Source organism: Anas acuta, chromosome 32 (genome assembly GCF_963932015.1).
Source record: "Anas acuta chromosome 32, bAnaAcu1.1, whole genome shotgun sequence".
NCBI classification, from domain to species: domain Eukaryota; kingdom Metazoa; phylum Chordata; class Aves; order Anseriformes; family Anatidae; genus Anas; species Anas acuta.
The window spans coordinates 740876-763213 of NC_089010.1; the positions used below are offsets into that span (position 1 = coordinate 740876).

The window sequence follows — 22338 nt, forward strand, 5'->3', positions numbered from 1 at the left end:
GGTTGTACAGCTGGAAGCTTTGCTGGCACAGGGGTGGAAATTTGGATTTCCACCTTCAAAAAGAAATTGGGTTTCTATATTCAAAAAGAAATTGAAGTTGGTTTTCCCACTCTCACTGTGCCTGGAATTTGTTCATCCTTCTTAGCAGCCGTGCTTCGCTGTCATGGCTTTGCTGAAGCTCTGCTGGGAGCCGAAGGGCTCGTGGAAAAGGAGTGATGCTTTTTGGAAGGGGAGGCTGCCGGTTGGAAATACCCACTGGGGATGCTGCTCACCTTGACCTCTTTCCTGGAAAGCATTCTGCAGAAATTTGTGTTTTCCTGATGGCTTTGCGGAGAGCCGCTTTGACGTCCTTGTTTCTCAGGGTGTAAATCATGGGGTTGAGCAGGGGGGTGAGGATGGTGTAAGTGACCGAGATCAGCGCGTCCTGGCCCGACCAGGAGCTGGAGCCCGGCCTCAGGTAGATGAGGGAGGCGCAGGCGTAGTGCATGAGCACCACGGCCAGGTGGGCGCTGCAGGTGGAGAAGGCTTTGTGCCTCCCCGCGGCCGAGGGGATGCGCAGGACGTCGGCGAGGATGAAGAGGTACGAAGCCAGGAGCAGCGTCAGCGGGACCATCAGGGCGAAGACGCCCAGCGCCACGATAACGGCCTCGCCGGCGTGGCTCTGCCTGAAGGCCACGCGGAGGACGGGGGAGATGTCGCAGAAGAAGTGCTCGAGCTGCCGGCTGGCCTGGAACGGCGAGCAGAACACCAGGGGGGTGACCAGCTGGGCCACCAGCAGCCCGCTGAGCGCCGACGCGGCCACCAGCTGCGCGCAGAGCCGCCGGGTCATGATGCTGCTGTAGGCCAGCGGGCGGCAGACGGCGACGCAGCGGTCGTAGCCCATGGCCGCCAGGAGGAAGGAGTGGGAGCAGCCCAGCAGGAGGAAGAAGGACATCTGGACGGCGCAGCCCAAGAAGGAAATGGCTTTTCTCTCCGCCACCAAGTCCACCAGCATCTTGGGGACGATCACGAGGGTGTAGCAGGTCTCAGAGAAGGACAGGACGCAGAGGAAGAAGTACATGGGTGTGTGAAGGCTCCGCTCCACCCTGATGACGGTCACGATAGCCGTGTTCATGCTCAGTGTGAGCAGGTAGAGGAGCAAAAACACCCCGAAGAGCAGCTTCTGCAGCTCCGCCAGGCTGGAGAACCCCACGAAGATGAAGTCGGTGGCCATCGTTTGGTTTTCACTGCCCATGGAAGCTTTCCGCAAGGAGCGAGGCCAAAGAGGGATGCAGGAGCATCAAGGGGGGGTTGTCTGCTGCCGTGCCAAGGAGAATTTGCCCCAGCGCCCCTCAGCAGACCCCTTCCTGGTCTCTGTGCCCCCCCCACGGGCTCTGTTCCTGAAATTAGCAGGGTGCACACGTGGGCTCGGGGCTGGTGAGCGCCGGTGGCAGCCCCCCGCCTTGCTGCAGCTCCCGGTGCTCCCCAAGCAACTCAAGGACCCCCGGCTCCCCTCACCAAGCCGCAGTGGCTGTCAGGGTGGGTGCACGGCCACCGGGGCTCACCCGGGGCATAGCAGCCCCCGCGGGGCAGTCCCGTTGCTCGTCTTGTAGCAGGGAAAGCGGTATCTGCAAGGGCAGGTGCTGCGAGGGCAGGCAATCACGGGCTGGAAGATGGGGCAGGGGATGGAAGATGTCGCGGGGGAACTCCTGCAATTGGGGAAAGTGGCTCCTAGGGGCTGCAGGAGGGGGGAAGCGGTGCTGCAGAGCCTCCTGCTCGTTCAAGGGGCACAGGAGCTCTCAGGAGGCGCAGAGCTGTGGTTGACGAGGTGCTGGAGCTGCTGGGGAAGCAGAGCAGGCAAAGCAGGGCTTTGAGCAGCGCAGCCACCTCCGGCTGCAGTCCTGGACCCAGAACGGGGATTATTCCAGTGAGGGGAGAGTGGGGAAGGGTCTTGGCTCCCCTGCAGGACCAAGGGACATGGTGGCCTGGGGTGGCGTGGCTGGGCTGTCCCCTTCCACCCCCGATGGGCGTCAAGCAGAGGGGTTGGGTGGAACAAGGCTCAGACTTCAGGGTCCTGCCACGGGACCTCTCCCTCCCCTCCAGTCCCCACAATGAGGGTGCAGAAAAGAAATCTGTGGGGCTGGAGTGGGGAAAAGAGCCCTGAAAGCACACCAGCTCTGGCCCGAGGGATGCTCAGGAGTGGAGAGGGCTTGGGGAGCTTCGGCATGCTCGTGGCTGCGGGCTTCTATGTGAGCCCCAGCCCTCCCATCCCCATGGGCAGGGGAACTGCAGCAATTAGCTCCAGAGGTGCACATTAACCCACCCAAGGGCGGTGATGTCCGCACCCCTTACTAGTTGGTTGCAGTGGGCATAATTAAGAGCCAGCCTCCCTTAGGCAGACCCAAAATACCATTGGCAGCTCTCAGTAATGGCCATGTGCTGAAACCCAGGTTGGAGGATTTTTTATTTTTTTATTTTTATTTTTTATTATTTTTGCATTATTTTTTTATTATTTTTACATTATTTTTTATTGCATTCTTTTATTATTGCATTTTTTTATTATTGTATTATTTGAAGATTAAAAAAGCAAAAATCAGCAGTATTGAAAGAAGTATCACTATTATAGGCACTGGTTTCCCACGGTGGTCCATAAACCCTCTCTCCTGGAGGAAATCCCGCAGCGCAGCCTCTGCCTGCAGGGACAGGGGGAGGGCAGGAGTCAAGGGGTGAAGCAGCAGCTCCGGGCAAGTGTTTTTTTGGGAGGGGGCAGTGGGACGCGGTGCCTCTGCCCTCGCCAGGGAGCTGTTCATGTTCCTACCTTCACCCCCTTGCCAGGCAGATTCCAGTATTGCTCCACCAGTGCCTGCTGGTCTCTTTGCAAGCGCTTGTAGCCCCAAAACCCGGAGTAGACCCCGTCATTGAACTGTCTGTCCATGTCCTGGAAGAGCTCCTGGAGGGCAGCCGTGCACTTCTCATGGGATACCCGCTCGTTCCGCATCAAGAAATGTTCTATAAGTTCCTCTAACTGGACCTGTGCAGAAGGACACAGAGGGAAGGCTTCAGCCCAGGTTGAGTGACCTCTCTCAACCAGGCAAAAAAAATGGAAACGGGGCTCTGCAGCCTGTGGGGTGATCAGCGGGGAGGTGAAGCCCCCATGGGCTGCAGACAGGGAAGCTAACTCCTGTCGCAACAGCCAGAACCCCCGTGAGATAAACCTTTCCCGCGTATTACTGTCAGGCCTGGTGTCTTAGTAATTTACTAAGTAATTTACTTAGTAATTTACTTAAGTAATATACTTAAGTAATTTACTTAGGTAAATTACTTACTTTAAGTAAATTACTTACTGTAAGTAATTTACTTAAGTAATTTACTTAAGTAATTTACTTAGCCATTAGTAAAGAACCCAAAGCCCAAAAGTGTTTTTAGAAATATATTTTATAAAAATTCTTTGTATGAATATACTAATGGCAAGAGGCAGGCCGAGGAGAATCTCCATTCCTTACTGGAAGCAGGGGGCAATGTGACTGCTGAGGTTCTTAACGCCTCCTTTACTAGCCAGACCTCTTATCCTCGGGGTATTCAGCCTCCCGACATGGAAGTCTGGGGCGGGGGCAGAAGAACCCCCCCACCCCCAGTTCAGGCAGGGGACCTCCTGCTCAGCCTGGCCAAGTCCATGGGGCCGGATGGGAGCCACCCGAGGGTGCTGAGGGAGCTGGCGGTGGGATTGCTGGGCTGCTTTCCATCATCTGTCACTGGTCATGGTCATCTGGGGAGGGCTCTGGAGACTTGCTAACGGGACACCCATCTATAAAAAGGGTGGTAAGGAGGACCCGGGGACCTACAGGCCTGTCAGCCTGACCTCGGTGCCAGGGAAGGGGACGGAGCAGGTCTTGATGTATGACCATGCAGCTGGTGACCGGTCACCAGTGGTGTTCCCCAGGGGTCGGTGTTGGGCCCATCCTCGTTAATATCTCCGTGGAAGGCTTGGATGAGGGAATTGAGTCAGTTTGCAGGTGACACCAAGCTGGGGGAAGTGTCGATCTGCTGGAGGATAGGAAGGCCCTGCAGGGGGACCTGGGCAGGTTGGATCGATGGGCAGAGGCCGATGGGATGAGGTTCAACAAGGCCAAGAGCCTGGTCCTGCACTTGGGTCACAACAACCCCATGCAAGGCTACGGGTCTGGGGGCAGAGACACTACAGGTTTGGGGGCAGAGTGGCTGGCAAGCTCTGCAGAGGAAAAGGATTGGGGGTGTTGGTGGATGCTCGCCTGAAAATGAGCCAGCAGTGTGCCCCCGGGGCCAAGAAGGCCAACGGCATCCTGGCTTGCCTCGGGGATAGTGCGGCCAGCAGGACCAGGGAGGTGATGGTCCCCTGGTCCTGCACCGCAAGTGCTGGGTTCAGCTGTGGGCCCCTCACTACCAGAAGGACATCAAGAAATGATGGACGTGCTGCTTGGGGACGTGGTTCTGTGCATGACATCGGTGGTAGGGGGACGGATGGACCAGATGACCCTGGAGGTCTTCTCCTACCCTAATGTTTCTATGATTAGAGGGCACGGCACTGGCCTGGCCAGCAGGGACTACACTGCTCCCCCCAGGCTAGGGGTGACGGTGTCCCCGGGGGGGATCACCTACCGTGAGCTCTGCCCGGAACTGTTCCCTGCTCTCCTCGAAGGCCCGTGCCATGAAGAGCTGCATCGCCTCCTCCTCACACCGCGCGTGCAGCTCCAGCAGCTCCTGGGTGGTCTCCGTGGGCAGCCCCTGCTCCATCTGACGCTTGTACAAGGCCACGGCCTCCTTCAGCGCCGCCGAGTTTTCAATCTGCGCCAGCGCCAGCACCGCGCTCTCCAGGCACGGCACAGCCCCGCTCCGGATGGCCTCCACGTAGCTCTCCGCCAGGGTCCCCAGCCCTGCCGGGGAAGGATGATGGATCTGCAGCCCGACCAAAATGACCGGGGTCCTGCCCTAACCCCACTGCCAGGGGCCCCTCACGGCCCCGACCTTCTTTTTCTAGCTCTTCTCCAGCCACACGCGACAGCTAGGAGCTCCAAACCCAGAGGTAAGTGCCACAGCTGCCACAAAAACGCATCTGTGCCACCTCCAGCAGCCTTTTGCTCTGCATCTGAGCCTGGTCCCAACACAGTCCCAAGAGCTTGGACCCTCGGGACACCGGTACTCACTGCTCCCCGTTATCTCGCGGCCACCAGGGATGGTCTTGGGGGGACAATTCTGCCAGATGTAGCTGCAGAAGCGCTCCACCTGCTGCTGGAATTCGGGGTCGAGCATGTCGTCTGGGAGCTCCTCCAAGTGGGGCAGGTCCTTCTTCCTGGCTGGCTGGTCGAAAACAAAGCACTTGCGCTCCGGGAAGAGCTGGCGGATGCATTCCCGCAGCCGGTTGTAGCTCTGGGCCTCCTGGCTGCTCCCTGTGGGGCAACAAGGGGTCAGAAAAAGCCCCCAGGGCTCAGCCTCGCGGTGCCTTCCACCGCAGCCGTGTCTGGGGCTGTACTTGTATGCATCCAGCGGCACGGCACCGCTCCCCTACCATCCTTCAACTTCAACGCGTTCTCCAGGTATTCGTCCTCGGAGATTTCCTTCCCGTACTCCTCCAGCTGCAGCGTGAAATCCCGGACAGCCCAGACGAAGGTTGAGAAGAACAGGGCGCGTCTGTCCGAACCCGGCTGCTCATGTCCTGCCTGCTCTTCTCCTGCCTGCTCTTCTCCTGCCTGCTCATCTCCTGCCTGCTCATCTCCTGCCTGCTCTTCTCCTGCCTCCTCTTCTCCTACCTGCTCTTCTCCTACCTGCTCTTCTCCTGCCTGATCATGTCCTGCCTCCTTTTCTCCTGCCTGCTCTTCTCCTGCCTGCTCTTCTCCTACCTGCTCTTCTCCTGCCTGCTCTTCTCCTGCCTGCTCATCTCCTGCCTGCTCTAATCCTGCCTGCTCTAATCCTGCTTCCTCTTCTCCTGCCTGCTCTTCTCCTGCCTGCTCTTCTCCTGCCTGCTCTTCTCCTGCCTGCTCTTCTCCTGCCTGCTCTTCTCCTACCTGCTCTTCTCCTGCCTCCTCTTCTCCTGCCTGCTCTTCTCCTGCCTGATCATGTCCTGCCTCCTGTTCTCCTGCCTGCTCAGCTCCTGCCTGCTCAGCTCCTGCCTCCTCTTCTCCTGCCTCCTCGGGTGCTGTTTTCACCTGGACACACTCTGACAGCTTCAGCACATAGCTGGGGAGCCGGCTAAGGAAGCGGGGACCTCAGCTCTGAAAACAGGGGCATCCCCGGCCCGTGAACACTTGGCACTGGTGGAGCCTTTTGGGGGACAGAGGCCAGCCCGGTGCCACCAGGAAGAGGGAGAAAAGCCCCGGGGATACCGAGCAGGTCCCTGGGCACCGCTGGGAGGTTTCCTCTCCCCACACAAGGAACTGGGGTGTGGGATCCCCGTGGCCCCCAGGCAGGGAGCAGGGGGCACCCCGTGTGCGCCCACAAAGGATACTGCAGGTTGTCCATGGCCTGCTGGTCAATGGTGCCCTTGCTGTTGTAGATCAGGGTGCTGGAGAGCAGCACGGCCAGCACGAAGATCCACGTGTCGTTCTTGGTGTCGCCCTGGAACAACGACCCCAGGTTCTCACCTTATCCAGCAGCCCCATGCAAGACCCCTTCAGGCACGAGCCCGAATGCCCGGAGCCTGAGTGCTGCCAGCCAGCATCCCATGGCAAAACCATCCCCTGGGGAGACCCCACAGCATCTCCAGGGCTTCCCACATCTCTTTATCCTCAGCTCTTTCACTCTCAGGCTCCCACAACGTGTTCCCCGAGCTCCCCAGTCCTGCTCGGATGCCATTTGCCAGGGAAGCAGAAATATTTGGCAGCTCGTTCACCCCGCCAGCCCTCTCCTCACTCCCCGGGCTTTCTGCCCCACGGGTTCAGCTCCGGTTCCAGCAGAGGCTCCTTCCTGGAAGGGACTAAACCCGGAAACGCGAGGGAAGTCCCCACTTCTCCCCCACCTTCTCAGTGTCTCCCAGCCCCTCGGTGTCCAGCAGCACCAGCGTGTGTCCGGGCTTGCAGGGGTGAGGCATGCACCACATCCAGATTCCTTTGGTGTGCGCCCGCACGCTGGAGCCCAGGGAGAAACCTGGGGGTGCAAAGAGCCTGAGCAGCGTGAAATCCCGAGCACGAGAAGCCGAACACCTCGGCCAGGCCAGGGGATGTGCACATCTCATCCCCTTCCCTTACCTCTCCTCTGCCCAGCCAGCCAGTTCAGGAGGTAGGACTTGCCGCTGCGGTACGGCCCGGCGATGGCCACCACCACCATGGGCTGCGTGATCTCTGACAGCAGCTGCAGGGCCTCCGGCTGGACCACGAGCCCCTTCCCCTTCTTGTTCTCGATTAGGCAGACGGGCTCCGGCATCTGGATTTCGGATGCCATTGCTCACAGCCGCGCAGCCTGCTGGGGAGACGGGCTGGTTAGCAAGGCGGGGGCGCCCCAGGAACATCGTCACCCGACTTCATTTCCCCAAGCCAAGCAGAAAGGATGCCCTAGCTTCCTCCCTCCGTACCTCCTCTTTTTACCCCCTCCAGGCTGAAGCTTCGGGGATCTCATGAAGATCTGCACCGTGCCCGATCCCCCCACAGGGTCCAAGCCTGGGGCAGGTACTAGGGGGTTGCACACAGGCTCCAAGCCCCCTGTTCCCTTTGCTCCATCCCGGAGCAAAGACGGAACCAACCTCCGCACCTCTCTGTCCTCCCCCCGGCAGGGAGCTCTTCGGCTCGCTGGGGTCCGTGGGATCCCTTTCCTGTGCCCCCTGCCCATAGCTGCCTGCGTGGGGCTGGGGATGAGGGATGGGGACGGGACTCACCTTCAGCTTCCCGGGGCTGCAGCAGCTCTGCAACACCCGGGGCACTGCCTTATATTCCCTGCCTTGGTCCAGCCTTTCTCCTCCAGTTCTGGGAAATCACGGGGAGGAGAAATAATAGAAAGCGAAAGACAGTGACCAGATGTCAGGAATACCGTTCTCTGCTTGACCCTTTGGCTGGGATAGGGTGACTTCTCTTATTGCTGGCTGCGACTGCACTGCGTTGGCATTCAGGATGCAAATACTCTTGGCAACTGGGGTGGTTTAACCCGGAATCACCCAAGTATCTCACTTAGGTGATAAAAAACGGAGGCAAAAGCTTGTGTCTTAACCCAGAGTCACGCTTAGGTGCTAAAAAAGCAAAGCTAAAAACTTGTGGGTTGAGATAAAGACCATTTAATAGGACAGAAAACGAAGGGATAATGACAATGACGTCCCGTGGCGTGGGATATCCCTCTGGCCAGGTTGGCTCTGCTGTGTCTCCTCGCAGCTTCTTGTGTACCCACAGCCTCCTGGCTGGCTGGGCAGCAGAAGAGGCTGAAAAGTCTCTCTGAAAAGGCTTAAGGACTTAGGAGAGCTTTGGGCATCGCTTCGGTGTACAGAGGGGCACCAGGAGGTGCGGTGTGCCCCGGTCTTTCCTCTGCCAGGAGTCAGAAGATGCTGGTGCATTCCCTCACTGGTTTCTCGGGTGTGCCCAATGCTTGCTTCTTCCTTTCATGCTCTGCCTTTCCCCTCATTCCTCCAGCCAGTCCTGGCCATGGTGAGCGCCCTCCTTTCTCCTGATGGCCTCTGGAGGCCTGGGAGCCCCCAGTCACAACAAGGTTGGTAAGAAATAAATAAATGGAATAATAAAACGATGCTGCAAGTAGATAGAGCTGTTTTGTAAGGGACTGCAAGGGACTTTCCAGAGCGACGCAGCAGCGATACTTGGAGGAGCAGAAGTGTCTCCTCATCATGAATTTACAGCAGAGTAAAATGTGCTGGATTTTATGGAGGAACAGGTTTTCCACAAGATTCCCACTTGGCCCCATTTTGCCACAGTATTACGGGTGTTGTCACGAACGAGGGAGGCAGCTGCCATTTTCCCAGGAGGAGCTGGTAAATGCAGTGCTCCACTGGGGTTTGGAAAGTTGTTTGGCTTTGTTGTTTGTTTTTGTTTTAGTTTAGTTTTGGTTTTTCTTTCCATTTCATCAGCCCCCAGATGAAAGACATACACTTGTTCTGGCCAGAATCCTCAAACACTTCAAAAATAAATTTAAAAAGTTTATTTTTTATTATTTTTTATTTTTTTTCTCAGGACATCCAGCCATTTTTGTTGTTGTTGTTGTTGTTTTGTTTTGTTTTGTTATGTTTTTTGTTTGTTTGTTTGTTTTGTTTTGTTTGTTTTGTTTTGTTTTGTTTTTTAGCAAAGCAGTGGCTAGGAGAGGCTTCCCCCTTACCATATGACTGGCAGTGCCTATAGGATCATGGAATTATTAGGGTTGGAAAAGACCTCCGAGACCCAAGGTCCAACCGTCCCCCTACCACCAATGTCACCACTAAACCATGTCCCCAAGCACCACGTCCAAGCTCTCCTTGAACACCCCCAGGGACGGTGACTCCACCACCTCCCTGGGCAACCCGTCCCTACGCCTGACTGCTCTTTCTGAGAAGAAATGTCTCCTCATTTCCCACCGGAACGTCCCCTGGCACAACTTGAGCCCATTCCCTCTGGTCCTATCACTGGCTACCTGTGAGAGAAGACCGACTCCCCAGCTCCCCACAGCTTCCTTGCACGGAGTTGTAGAGAGCAAGGAGCTCTGCCCTGAGCCTCCCCTTCTCCAGACTGAACAACCCCAGTGCCCTCAGCCGCTCCTCATAGGACTTGTGCTCCACAGAGGCATAGAAAACCCAAATACCACCCATGCCCCCCCTCCAGAAGGTGAGGCAGAACTTCTCAAGCCAGACTAGGACAACCTGGGTTCAACCTCTGGTGCAGGCGCTATCAGCAAAGGTTGCTGGTGCTCGACGAGGGGTGATGAACCTTCCACATCCATGTACACATTCACCATTTTCTGATTTGGCAGCACCTTCCCAACTCCGAGGAGCCAAGGCTCCGGTTTCTCTCACAGCTCTGCTCAGAGCTGTGGCACAAGCCAAAGGCAGGGGGATTTTCCAGAGTGCCGGCTTCAATCCCATTCAAATCTGTTACGGGGTTCTAATCACAGACTGCAAAGGAGACCACTGCAGGTTTAGTGAAACAAAATAAAAGCCAGAATGACAACATGACACGTCTCCCCTGGCTGTGTAAGCTGTGAGGGAGTGAGGAGGGCCGTCTCTTCCCCAAGGGATGGGAGCCAAGGGGGGCAAAGCGGCCGACAGCACAGTAGCCTCCCTGGCCAAGACCAAGCCCCACGGTGCCCGAGTGAGGTGAGCAGGGCACAACTGGGGACAGAAGCCAGGCTCAACCAACAGCCCAGGTCAGCAGGCAGCTCTGGGCCCAAAACGTCAATCTTTAGGCCCACACCAGGCCCCACGATGGCCAAGGCTGGCAAGTCAGCCTGCGGGCAGGAGCCATGAGCGTGGCCATGGCTAGAAACCAGCTCCTCTACAAAATACACCCGTCGAGGACTGGAAGCCCCAAAGCGAGCTTAAACGGGACCCACAGGCGGGGACTGGGGTGGGTGGAAGCCCCGGCTGAGGCTGCGGAGGCCATCGAGGCCTGCGGGCCCTCAGCGCCCTCGGCCATCGTGGAAAGACCAGCGACCGAGGAGGTTCCTCGAGTCTGCAAAACAGAGATGTTGTTCCCATCTTCCAGACAAGCATGAAAGGGGAAAGCAGAAACTAAAGACACCTGCTGAATTGGGACGGGATCGGTTACAGGCTCTTCAGGAGGGACAGGCAGGGTAGGCGAGGTGGTGGGGTGGCGATGTATGTGAAGCAGGGGCTGGACTGTGTGGAACTCCAGGTCGGCGATGGCAAAGTTGAGAGCCTCTGGGTAAGGATCAAGGGACGAACGAATAAAGGGGATGGCGTTGTGGGAGTCTATTACAGACCGCCTGGCCAGGACGATAGCGCCGACAAATTATTCTTTACAGAACTAAGAGAGGCCTCGAGATTAACTCCCCTTGTCCTTATGGGGGACTTCAACTTGCCAGACGTTAACTGGGAGTGCCACACGGCTGACACGAGCAAGTCCAGGAGGTTCATGAAGCACCTAGATGATAACTTCTTGGTGCAGGTGCTAACGGAGCCAACTAGGAAAGGTGCCCTCCTAGACCTGTTGCTAGAAAACAGAGAGGGTCTGGTGGGAGATGTGGTGATTGGTGGCCGCCTCGGTCATAGCGACCATGAAGTGGTTGAGTTCAAAATTTACGGTGTCAGAAGGAAAAGTGCCACCAAAACCTCATCCCTGGATATGGGGAAAGCGGACTTCAGGCTGCTCAGGGAACTAGTCAGCAAGGTCCCCTGGAAAAATGCTCTTGAAGGCCTCGATGTCCACCAGTGCTGGTCATTCTTTAAGCGATGCTTCCTAGAAGCACAAGATCAGGCAATTCCTAAATATCGCAAGTCAGGCAGGCGCGGCAGGAGGCCGGCGTGGCTGACCAGGAACATTCTAATGGAGATTAGGCGGAAACAGAGAGTGTTTCCCTACTGGAAGGAGGGCCAGGTGTCATGGAAAGAATACAGGGATGCTGTTCGTGTTTGTAGGGAGAAAATTCGTGTGGCCAAAGCACACCTAGAGTTGAAGCTGGCTATGTCTGTGAGAGAAAATAAAAAGGGTTTTTTTAGATATGTGAAAGGAAAAAGGAGAACTAAAGAATACATAGGGCCGCTCCTTGACAGGGAAGGTCTTCTCACAGACGATGACATAGGCAAAGCAGAGACGCTTAACGCCTTCTTTGCCTCTGTCTTCAATGCCGATGATGGGCTTCGGGACCCAGGGTGCCCTGAGCTGGAGGACCAGGACGGTGGGGATGACAAACTCCCAACCGACCCTGAACGTGTGCGGGATTTGCTACTCCACCTGGATCCCTACAAGTCCATGGGTCCGGATGGGATTCATCCCTGGGTGCTGAAAGAGCTGGCGGACGTCATCGCGGAACCTCTCTCAATTATTTTTCAACGATCCTGGGAATTTGGAGAGGTCCCGGTAGACTGGAAGCTGGCAAATGTTGTGCCGATTTTCAAGAAGGGTCAGAAAGAAGACTCTAGCAATTACAGGCCTGTCAGTCTCACGTCAGTGCCTGGTAAAATCATGGAGAAGATGGTTCTCGAACGTATTGAGGCACACCTGGGGGACAAAGCAGTCATTGGTCCCAGCCAGCATGGGTTTGTGAAGGGTAGGTCCTGCCTAACTAACCTGATTTCCTTTTATGATAAGATCACCCGTATGGTGGACCAAGGGAAACCAGCTGATGTGATTTTTTTGGACTTCAGCAAGGCTTTTGACACGGTTTCCCATAGGATCCTGCTGGACAAAATGTCCAGCATACAGCTAAATAAAAACATCATACGATGGGTGAGCAATTGGCTAACGGGCAGGGCCCAAAGGGTTATGGTAAATGGGGCTGCGTCAGGCTGGCGGGCGGTCACCAGTGGGGTCCCTCAAGGCTCCATTTTAGGGCCGGTACTTTTCAATATTTTTATAAACTATCTGGATGTAGGAATAGAAGGTATTTTGAGCAAGTTTGCTGATGACACCAAACTTGGAGGAGTTGTGGACTCGAATGAGGGTGGAAAGGCCTTGCAGAGGGATCTGGATAGGTTGGAGAGCTGGGCGATCACCAACCGCATGAAGTTCAATAAGAGCAAGTGCCGGGTCCTGCACCTGGGACGGGGAAACCCTGGCTGCACATACAGACTGGGCGATGAGACGCTGGAGAGCAGCCTAGAAGAGAGGGATCTGGGGGTCGTGGTAGACAACAAGTTGAATATGAGCCGGCAGTGTGCCCTGGCAGCCAGGAGGGCCAACCGTGTCCTGGGGTGCATCAAGCACGGCATCGCTAGTAGGTCGAGGGAGGTGATTGTCCCGCTCTACTCTGCGCTGGTGCGGCCTCACCTCGAGTACTGTGTGCAGTTCTGGGCACCACAGTATCAAAAGGACATGAAACTGTTGGAGAGTGTCCAGAGGAGGGCTACGAAGATGGTGAAAGGCCTGGAGGGGAAGACGTACGAGGAACGGCTGAGGGCACTGGGCCTGTTCAGCCTGGAGAAGAGGAGGCTGAGGGGAGACCTCATCGCAGTCTACAACTTCCTCGTAAGGGGGTGTCGAGAGGCAAGAGACCTTTTCTCCATTAACACCAGTGACAGGACCCGCGGGAACGGGGTTAAGCTGAGGCAGGGGAAATTTAGGCTTGACATCAGGAGGGGGTTCTTCACAGAGAGAGTGGTTGCACACTGGAACAGGCTCCCCAGGGAAGCGGTCACTGCACCGAGCCTGTCTGAATTTAAGAAGAGATTGGACTGTGCACTTAGTCACATGGTCTGAACTTTTGGGTAGACCTGTGCGGTGTCAAGAGTTGGACTTGATGATCCTTAAGGGTCCCTTCCAACTCAGCATATTCTATGATTCTATGATTCTATGATTTCTGGAGGAGACGCCGGGGGCACCTGATGGCGGCCTTCTCCTCAAGGGGGGCTACGGGAAGGCTGGAGAGGGACTCTGTCAGGGAGAGTAGTGGTAGGACAAGGAATAAGGGTTTTAAACTAAAACAGGGCAGATACAGATTAGATTTGAGGGAGAAATTATTTCTTATGAGGGTGCTGAGGCACTGGGGTGTCGCCCAGAGGAGCCCAAGGCCAAGTTGGATGGGGCTGAGGGCAGCCTGGCCTAGGGGAAGGTGTCCCTACCCTTGGCGGGGGGCTGTAGAATCATAAAATCAAGGTTTGGGTTACAAGACCTCAAATCTCATCCGATTCCAACAATTAGATGATCTAATTAGATGAAGGAAGGGAACTCCTAACTGCCTGCTGTGACACAATGTGTAAATCATGGGGTTGAGCAGGGGGGTGAGGATGGTGTAAGTGACCGAGATCAGCGCGTCCTGGCCCGACCAGGAGCTGGAGCCCGGCCTCAGGTAGATGAGGGAGGCGCAGGCGTAGTGCACGAGCACCACGGCCAGGTGGGCGCTGCAGGTGGAGAAGGCTTGTGCCTCCCCGCGGCCGAGGGGATGCGCAGGACGTCGGCGAGGATGAAGAGGTACGAAGCCAGGAGCAGCGTCAGCGGGACCATCAGGGCGAAGACGCCCAGCGCCACGATAACGGCCTCGCCGGCGTGGCTCTGCCTGAAGGCCACGCGGAGGACGGGGGAGATGTCGCAGAAGAAGTGCTCGAGCTGCCGGCTGGCCTGGAACGGCGAGCAGAACACCAGGGGGGTGACCAGCTGGGCCACCAGCAGCCCGCTGAGCGCCGACGCGGCCACCAGCTGCGCGCAGAGCCGCCGGGTCATAATGCTGCTGTAGGCCAGCGGGCGGCAGACGGCGACGCAGCGGTCGTAGCCCATGGCCGCCAGGAGGAAGGAGTGGGAGCAGCCCAGCAGGAGGAAGAAGTACATCTGGACGGCGCAGCCCAAGAAGGAAATGGCTTTTCTCTCCGCCACCAAGTCCACCAGCATCTTGGGGACGATCACGAGGGTGTAGCAGGTCTCAGAGAAGGACAGGACGCAGAGGAAGAAGTACATGGGTGTGTGAAGGCTCCGCTCCACCCTGATGACAGTCACGATAGCCGTGTTCATGCTCAGTGTGAGCAGGTAGAGAAGCAAAAACACCCCGAAGAGCAGCTTCTGCAGCTCCGCCAAACTGGAGAACCCCACGAAGATGAAGTCGGTGGCCATCGTTTGGTTTTCACTGCCCATGGAAGCTTTCCGCAAGGAGCGAGGCCAAAGAGGGACACAGGAGCATCAAGGGGGGGTTGTCTGCTGCCGTGCCAAGGAGAATTTGCCCCAGCGCCCCTCAGCAGACCCCTTCCCGGTCTCTGTGGCCCCCCCACGGGCTCTGTTCCTGAAACTGGGAGGGTGCACGCGTGGGCTCGGGGCTGGTGAGGAAAAGAGCCCTGAAAGCACACCAGCTCTGGCCCGAGGGATGCTCAGGAGTGGAGAGGGCTTAGGGAGCTTCAGCATGCTCATGGCTGTGGGCTTCTACGTGAGCCCCAGCCCTCCCATCCCCATGGGCAGGGGAACTGCAGCAATTAGCTCCAGAGGTGCACATTAACCCACCCAAGGGCAGTGATGTCTGCACCCCTTGCTAGTTGGTTGCAGTGGGCATAATTAAGAGCCAGCCTCCCTTAGGCAGACCCAAAATACCATTGGCAGCTCTCAGTAATGGCCACGTGCTGAAACCCAGGTTGGAGGATTTTTTATTTTTTTTTATTATTTTTGCATTATTTTTTATTGCATTCTTTTATTATTGCATTTTTTTATTATTGTATTATTTTATGATTCGGACAGCAATACCCACCCCTATTGAAAGACAGCTCAGTATTACAGCCAATGTAATCTCAAGGTCGTCTTTGAGGACTTTTTTGCCCATATATTCTCTCTCCTGGAGGAAATCCCGCAGCGCAGCCTCTGCCTGCAGGGACACAGGGAGGGCAGGAGTCAAGGGGTGAAGCAGCAGCTCCAGGCAAGTGGTTTTTTAGGAGGGGGCAGTGGGACGTGGAGCCCCTCCCCTCGCCGGGAAGCTGTTCATGTTCCTACCTTCACCCCCTTGCCAGGCAGTTTCCTGTATTGTTCCACCAGTGCCTTCTGGTCTCTTTGGAAGCGCAGGTAGCCCCCAGACATGAAGTAGAACCTGGCATTGATCCGTCTGTCCAAGTCCTGGAAGAGCTTCTGGAGGATGGCCATGCACTTCTTGTAGGATACCCACTCGTTCCGGATGCAGAAATATTCTTTAAGTGCCTCTAACTGGACCTGTGCAGAAGGAATCACAGAATCACAGAATCACAGGATTTCTAGGTTGGAAGAGACCTCAAGATCATCGAGTCCAACCTCTGACCTAAAACTAACAGTCCCCACTAAACCGTATCCCTAAGCTCTACATCTAAACGTCTTTTAAAGACTTCCAGGGATGGTGACTCCACCACTTCCCTGGGCAGCCTGTTCCAGTGTCTAACAACCCTTTTGGTAAAGAAGTTCTTCCTAACATCTAACCTAAAACTCCCCTCGCGTAACTTTAGCCCATTCCCCCTCGTCCTGTCACCAGGCACGTGGGAGAATAGACCAACCCCCACCTCGCTACAGCCTCCTTTAAGGTATCTAAAGAGCAATAAGGTCGCCCCTGAGCCTCCTCTTCTCCAGGCTGAACAAGCCCAGCTCCCTCAGCCGCTCCTCCTAGGACTTGTTCTCCAGGCCCCTCACCAGCTTCGTTGCCCTTCTCTGGACCCGCTCAAGCACTTCGATGTCCTTCTTGTAGCGAGGGGCCCAACACTGAACACAGTACTCGAGGTGCGGCCTCACCAGAGCCGAGTCCAGGGGGACGATCACCTCCCTAGCCCTGCTGGCCACACTGTTTCTGATACAAGCCAGGATGCCGTTGGCCTTCTTGGCCACCTGAGCACACTGCTGGCTCATATTCAGCCGACTGTCCACCATCACTCCCAGGTCCTTCTCTGCCAGGCAGCTCTCCAACCACTCATCTCCCAGCCTGTAGCTCTGCTTGGGGTTATTGCGCCCCAGGTGCAGGACCCGGCACTTGGCCTTGTTGAACTTCATGCAGTTGACCTCAGCCCATCGGTGCAGCCTATCCAGATCCTCCTGCAGAGCCTTCCTACCCTCGAGCAGATCGACACATGCGCATAGCTTGGTGTCATCTGCAAACTTACTAAGGGTGCACTCAATGCCCTCATCCAGATCATCGATGAAGATATTAAAGAGGACCAGCCCCAGCACCGAGCCCTGGGGAATGCCACTAGTGACCGGCCTCCAACTGGACTTGACTCCATTTACCACGACTCTTTGGGCTCGGCTATCCAGCCGGTTTCTAACCCAATGAAGCATGCGCCAGTCCAAGCCAAGAGCAGCCAGTTTCTTGAGGAGAATGCTGTGGGAGACGGAGTCAAAAGCCTTGCTGAAGTCAAGGTAGACCACATCCACAGCCTTTCCCTCATCCACCCAGCGCGTCACTTTGTCATAGAAGGAGATCAGGTTTGTCAAGCAGGACCTTCCTTTCATAAACCCATGTTGACTGGGCCTGATCGCCTGCTTGCCCTTCAAGTGCCACATGATGACTCCCAAGAGGATCTGCTCCATGAGATTCCCTGGCACTGAGGTCAAACTGACAGGCCTGTAGTTTCCCAGGTCTGCCCTTCTTGTAGATGGGCGTCACGTTTGCTAGCCGCCAGTCAACTGGGACCTCCCCCAATAGCCAGGACTGCTGATAAATAATGGTAAGTGGCTTGGCCAGCTCCTCTGCCAGTTCTCTCAGTACCCTTGGGTGGATCTCATCCGGCCCCATCGACTTGTGCACATCCAAGTGCCGTAGCAGGTCACCAACCAGTTCTTCATGGATGGTGAGGGCCACATCCTGCTCCCCATCCCCTTCCACCAGGTCAGGGTACTGGGTATCCAGAGAACAACCGGTATTGCTGCTAAAGACTGAGGCAAAGAAGGCATTGAGCACCTCCGCCTTTTCCTCATCTCTTGTAACTAGGTTTCCCCCCGCATCCAGTAAAAAATTGAGATTCTCCTTAGTCCTCCTTTTTGTGTTAATGTATCTATATACAACATAAGGACACAGAGGGAAGGCTTCAGCCCAAGCTGAGTGGCCTCTACCTCTCTCAACCAGGGAAAAAAAATACCTGTTGAGCACTGGAACGGGCTTCCCAGGGAGGCTGTGGAGTTTTCTTCCCCATGGAGATATTCAAGATCTATCTGGACGCCTACCTGGGCAACCTGCCCTAGGGAACCTGCTTTGATTCTCGAGGTCCCTTCCAAGCCCTACAGTGCCGTGTGTGAGAATAAAGCCAGGCTGGCCGGGAAATGGGGCTCTGCAGCCTGTGGGGTGATCAGTGGGGAGGTGAAGCCCCCATGGGCTGCAGACAGGGAAGCTAACTCCCGTCGCAACAGCCAGAACCCCCGTGAGATAAACCTTTCCCGCGTATTACTGTCAGGCCTGGTGTCTTATACAACCAGCCATTAGTAAAGAACCCAAAGCCCAAAAGTGTTTTTAGGAATACATTTTATAAAACATCTTTGTATGAATATACTAATGGCAGGAGACAGGCCGAGGAGAATCTCCATTCTTTACTGGAAGCAGGGGGCAATGTGACTGCTGAGGTTCTTAACGCCTCCTTTACTAGCCAGACCTCTTATCCTCGGGGTATTCAGCCTCCCGACATGGAAGTCTGGGGCGGGGGCAGAAGAACCCCCCCACCCCCAGTTCAGGCAGGGGACCTCCTGCTCAGCCTGGCCAAGTCCATGGGGCCGGATGGGAGCCACCCGAGGGTGCTGAGGGAGCTGGCGGTGGGATTGCTGGGCTGCTTTCCATCATCTGTCACTGGTCATGGTCATCTGGGGAGGGCTCTGGAGACTTGCTAACGGGACACCCGTCTATAAAAAGGGTGGTAAGGAGGACCCGGGGACCTACAGGCCTGTCAGCCTGACCTCGGTGCCAGGGAAGGGGACGGAGCAGGTCTTGATGTATGACCATGCAGCTGGTGACCGGTCACCAGTGGTGTTCCCCAGGGGTCGGTGTTGGGCCCATCCTCGTTAATATCTCCGTGGAAGGCTTGGATGAGGGAATCGAGTCAGTTTGCAGGTGACACCAAGCTGGGGGAAGTGTCGATCTGCTGGAGGATAGGAAGGCCCTGCAGGGGGACCTGGGCAGGTTGGATCGATGGGCAGAGGCCGATGGGATGAGGTTCAACAAGGCCAAGTGCCACGTCCTGCACTTGGGTCACAACAACCCCATGCAAGGCTACGGGTCTGGGGGCAGAGACACTACAGGTTTGGGGGCAGAGTGGCTGGCAAGCTCTGCAGAGGAAAAGGATTGGGGGTGTTGGTGGATGCTCGCCTGAAAATGAGCCAGCAGTGTGCCCCCGGGGCCAAGAAGGCCAACGGCATCCTGGCTTGCCTCGGGGATAGTGCGGCCAGCAGGACCAGGGAGGTGATCGTCCCCTGGTCCTGCACCGCAAGTGCTGGGTTCAGCTGTGGGCCCCTCACTACCAGAAGGACATCAAGAAATGTTGGACGTGCTGCTTGGGGACGTGGTTCAGTGGGTGACATCGGTGGTAGGGGGACGGTTGGACCAGATGACCCTGGAGGTCTACTCCTACCCTAATGTTTCTATGATTAGAGGGCACGGCACTGGCCTGGCCAGCAGGGACTACACTGCTCCCCCCAGGCTAGGGGTGACGGTGTCCCCGGGGGGGATCACCTACCGTGAGCTCTGCCCGGAACCGATCCCTGCTCTCCTCGAAGGCCCGCTCCATGAAGAGCTGCATCGCCTCCTCCTCACACCGCGCGTGCAGCTCCAGCAGCTCCTGGGTGGTCTCCGTGGGCAGCCCCTGCTCCATCTGACGCTTGTACAAGTCCACGGCCTCCTTCAGCGCCGCCGAGTTTTCGATCTGCGCCAGCGCCAGCACCGCGCTCTCCAGGCACGGCACAGCCCCGCTCCGGATGGCCTCCACGTAGTTCTCCGCCAGGGTCCCCAGCCCTGCCGGGGAAGGATGACGGATCTGCAGCCCGACCAAAATGACCGGGGTCCTGCCCTAACCCCACTGCCAGGGGCCCCTCACGGCCCCGACCTTCTTTTTCTAGCTCTTCTCCAGCCACACGCGACAGCTAGGAGCTCCAAACCCAGAGGTAAGTGTCACAGCTGGCACAAAAACGCATCTGTGCCACTCCCAGCAGCCTTTTGCTCTGCATCTGAGCCTGGTCCCGACACAGTCCCAAGAGCTTGGACCCTCGGGACACCGGTACTCACTGCTCCCCGTTATCTCGCGGCCACCAGGGATGGTCTTGGGGGGACAATTCTGCCCGATGTAGCTGCAGAAGCGCTCCACCTGCTGCTGAAATTCGGGGTCGAGCATATCGTCCGGGAGCTCCTCCAAGCGGGGCAGGTCCTTCTTCCTGGCTGGCTGGTCGAAAACGAAGCACTTGCGCTCCGGGAAGAGCTGGCGGATGCATTCCCGCAGCCGGTTGTAGCTCTGGGCCTCCTGGCTGCTCCCTGTGGGGCAACAAGGGGTCAGAAAAAGCCCCCAGGGCTCAGCCTCGCGGTGCCTTCCACCGCAGCCGTGTCTGGGGCTGTACTTGTATGCATCCAGCGGCACGGCACCGCTCCCCTACCATCCTTCAACTTCAACGCGTTCTCCAGGTATTCGTCCTCGGAGATTTCCTTCCCGTCCACCTCCAGCTGCAGCGTGAAATCCCGGACAGCCCAGACGAAGGTTGAGAAGAACAGGGCGCGTCTGTCCAAACCCGGCTGCTCATGTCCTGCCTGCTCTTCTCCTGCCTGCTCTTCTCCTGCCTCCTCGGATGCTGTTTTCACCTGGACACACTCTGACAGCTTCAGCACATAGCTGGGGAGCCGGCTAAGGAAGCGGGGACCTCAGCTCTGAACACAGGGGCACCCCCGGCCCGTGAACACGTGGCACTTTGTGGGCACTGGTGGAGCCTTTTGGGGGACAGAGGCCAGCCCGGTGCCACCAGGAAGAGGGAGAAAAGCCCCGGGGATACCGAGCAGGTCCCTGGGCACCGCTGGGAGGTTTCCTCTCCCCACACAACGAACTGGGGTGTGGGATCCCCGTGGCCCCCAGGCAGGGAGCAGGGGGCACCCCGTGTGTGCCCACAAAGGATACTGCAGGTTGTCCATGGCCTGCTGGTCAATGGTGCCCTTGCTGTTGTAGATCAGGGTGCTGGAGAGCAGCACGGCCAGCACGAAGATCCACGTGTCGTTCTCGGTGTCTCCCTGGAACAACGACCCCAGGTTCTCACCTTATCCAGCAGCCCCATGCAAGACCCCTTCAGGCACAAGCTCGAATGCCCGGAGCCCGAGTGCTGCCAGCCAGCATCCCATGGCAAAACCATCCCCTGGGGAGACCCCACAGCATCTCCAGGGCTTCCCACATCTCTTTATCCTCAGCTCTTTCACTCTCAGGCTCCCACAACGTGTTCCCCGAGCTCCCCAGTCCTGCTCGGATGCCATTTGCCAGGGAAGCAGAAATATTTGGCAGCTCGTTCACCCCGCCAGCCCTCTCCTCACTCCCCGGGCTTTCTGCCCCACGGGTTCAGCTCCGGTTCCAGCAGAGGCTCCTTCCTGGAAGGGACTAAACCCGGAAACGCGAGGGAAGTCCCCACTTCTCCCCCACCTTCTCAGTGTCTCCCAGCCCCTCGGTGTCCAGCAGCACCAGCGTGTGTCCGGGCTTGCAGGGGTGAGGCACGCACCACATCCAGATTCCTTTGGTATGCGCCTGCACGCTTGAGCCCAGGGAGAAACCTGGGGGTGCAAAGAGCCTGAGCAGCGTGAAATACCGAGCAGGAGAAGCCGAGCACCTCGGCCAGGCCAGGGGATGTGCACATCTCATCCCCTTCCCTTACCTCTCCTCTGCCCAGCCAGCCTGTTCAGGAGGTAGGACTTGCCGCTGCGGTACGGCCCGGCGATGGCCACCACCACCATGGGCTGCGTGATCTCTGACAGCAGCTGCAGGGCCTCCGGCTGGACCACGAGCCCCTTCCCCTTCTTGTTCTCGATTAGGCAGACGGGCTCCGGCATCTGGATTTCGGATGCCATTGCTCACAGCCGCGCAGCCTGCTGGGGAGACGGGCTGGTTAGCAAGGTGGGGGCACCCCGCCCCAGGGACATCTCATGAAGATCTGCACCGTGCCCTATCCCCCCACAGGGTCCGAGCCTGGGGCAGGTACTAGGGGGTTGCACACAGTGCCCCCGTTCCCTTTGCTCCATCCCAGAGCAAAGACGGAGCCAACCTCCGCACCTCTCTGTCCTCCCCCCGGCAGGGAGCTCTTCGGCTCGCTGGGGTCCGTGGGATCCCTTTCCTGTGCCCCCCGCCCATAGCTGCCTGCGTGGGGCTGGGGATGAGGGATGGGGACGGGACTCACCTTCAGCTTCCCGGGGCTGCAGCAGCTCTGCAACACCCTGGGCGCTGCCTTATGTCCCCTGCCTTGGTCCAGCCCTTCTCTTCCTGTTCTGGGAAATGACGGGGAGGAAAAACAGAAAGTGAAAGACAGTGACCGGATGTCAGGAACACTGTCCTCTGCCTTCCCTTTGGCTGGGATAGGGTGACTTCTCTTACTGCTGGCTGCGACTGCACTGCGTTGGGATTCAGGATGCAAATACTCTTGGTAACTGGGGTGGTTTAACCCGGAATCACCCAAGTATCTCACTTAGGTGATAAAAAACGGAGGTAAAAGCTTGTGGCTTAACCCAGAGTCACGCTTAGGTGCTAAAAAGGCAAAGCTAAAAACTTGTGGGTTGAGATAAAGACCATTTAATAGGACAGAAAACAAAGGGATAATGACAATGACGTCCCATGGCGTGGGATATCCCTTTGGCCAGGTTGGCTCTGCTGTGTCTCCTCACAGCTTCTTG

At 57.0% G+C, this 22338-nt stretch overlaps 4 protein-coding genes across 13 annotated transcripts; all 4 read right to left on the reverse strand.

Annotated features, from left to right (window-relative positions):
* Positions 1-2452, reverse strand: LOC137846399 (olfactory receptor 10K1-like). The gene has a single exon (XM_068664332.1). It carries the CDS (start codon positions 1232-1234, stop codon positions 269-271), a length of 966 nt encoding a protein of 321 aa, XP_068520433.1. The 5' UTR covers positions 1235-2452; the 3' UTR covers positions 1-268.
* Positions 2453-2531: 79 nt separating this feature from the next.
* Positions 2532-7950, reverse strand: LOC137846397 (guanylate-binding protein 1-like). Of its 9 annotated transcripts, none has more exons than XM_068664328.1 (11): positions 7820-7950; positions 7197-7407; positions 6968-7095; positions 6458-6567; positions 6138-6189; positions 5853-5882; positions 5522-5687; positions 5160-5402; positions 4615-4889; positions 2798-3010; positions 2532-2672 (listed from the first exon to the last, which is right to left on the reverse strand). In XM_068664328.1, exons 2-11 carry the CDS (start codon positions 7387-7389, stop codon positions 2547-2549), a joined length of 1536 nt encoding a protein of 511 aa, XP_068520429.1. In that variant the 5' UTR covers positions 7390-7407; positions 7820-7950; the 3' UTR covers positions 2532-2546. The 9 variants fall into 9 exon arrangements, with proteins under 9 accessions (XP_068520429.1, XP_068520426.1, XP_068520427.1 ...); XM_068664325.1 differs by having other exon boundaries at positions 5522-5702; XM_068664326.1 differs by having other exon boundaries at positions 5853-5897.
* A 5739-nt stretch (positions 7951-13689) lies between these two features.
* LOC137846409 (olfactory receptor 10K1-like) lies at positions 13690-15008 on the reverse strand. The gene is given in 2 exon segments (XM_068664341.1): positions 13690-13958; positions 13961-15008. Coding segments are annotated over 2 exon segments (960 nt in total). The 5' UTR covers positions 14652-15008.
* Positions 15009-15134: 126 nt separating this feature from the next.
* Positions 15135-21991, reverse strand: LOC137846437 (guanylate-binding protein 1-like). Of its 2 annotated transcripts, none has more exons than XM_068664380.1 (9): positions 21849-21991; positions 21330-21540; positions 21101-21228; positions 20591-20700; positions 20079-20311; positions 19717-19959; positions 19172-19446; positions 15492-15704; positions 15135-15366 (listed from the first exon to the last, which is right to left on the reverse strand). In XM_068664380.1, the coding sequence occupies exons 2-9, from the start codon at positions 21520-21522 to the stop codon at positions 15223-15225; spliced, it is 1539 nt and encodes a 512-aa protein (XP_068520481.1). In that variant the 5' UTR covers positions 21523-21540; positions 21849-21991; the 3' UTR covers positions 15135-15222. The 2 variants fall into 2 exon arrangements, with proteins under 2 accessions (XP_068520481.1, XP_068520482.1); XM_068664381.1 differs by having other exon boundaries at positions 21330-21543; positions 21849-21968.
* Between the last annotated feature and the right edge of the window lie 347 nt (positions 21992-22338).

Coding starts and splice junctions, on each gene's coding strand:
- LOC137846399 (XM_068664332.1), bottom strand. CDS start 1,234: ATGGGCAGTGAAAACCAAACGATGGCCACCGACTTCATCTTCGTGGGG.
- LOC137846397 (XM_068664324.1), bottom strand. CDS start 7,389: ATGGCATCCGAAATCCAGATGCCGGAGCCCGTCTGCCTAATCGAGAAC. Junction 5,898..6,137: donor TGAAAACAGCACCCGAGGAG/GCAGGAGAAGAG, acceptor GGATTAGAGCAG/GCAGGAGATGAGCAGGCAGG. Junction 2,673..2,797: donor TGCCTGGCAAGGGGGTGAAG/GTAGGAACATGA, acceptor CTGTCCCTGCAG/GCAGAGGCTGCGCTGCGGGA.
- LOC137846437 (XM_068664380.1), bottom strand. CDS start 21,522: ATGGCATCCGAAATCCAGATGCCGGAGCCCGTCTGCCTAATCGAGAAC. Junction 20,701..21,100: donor GGCTGGGAGACACTGAGAAG/GTGGGGGAGAAG, acceptor TCGTTGTTCCAG/GGAGACACCGAGAACGACAC. Junction 15,367..15,491: donor TGCCTGGCAAGGGGGTGAAG/GTAGGAACATGA, acceptor GTGTCCCTGCAG/GCAGAGGCTGCGCTGCGGGA.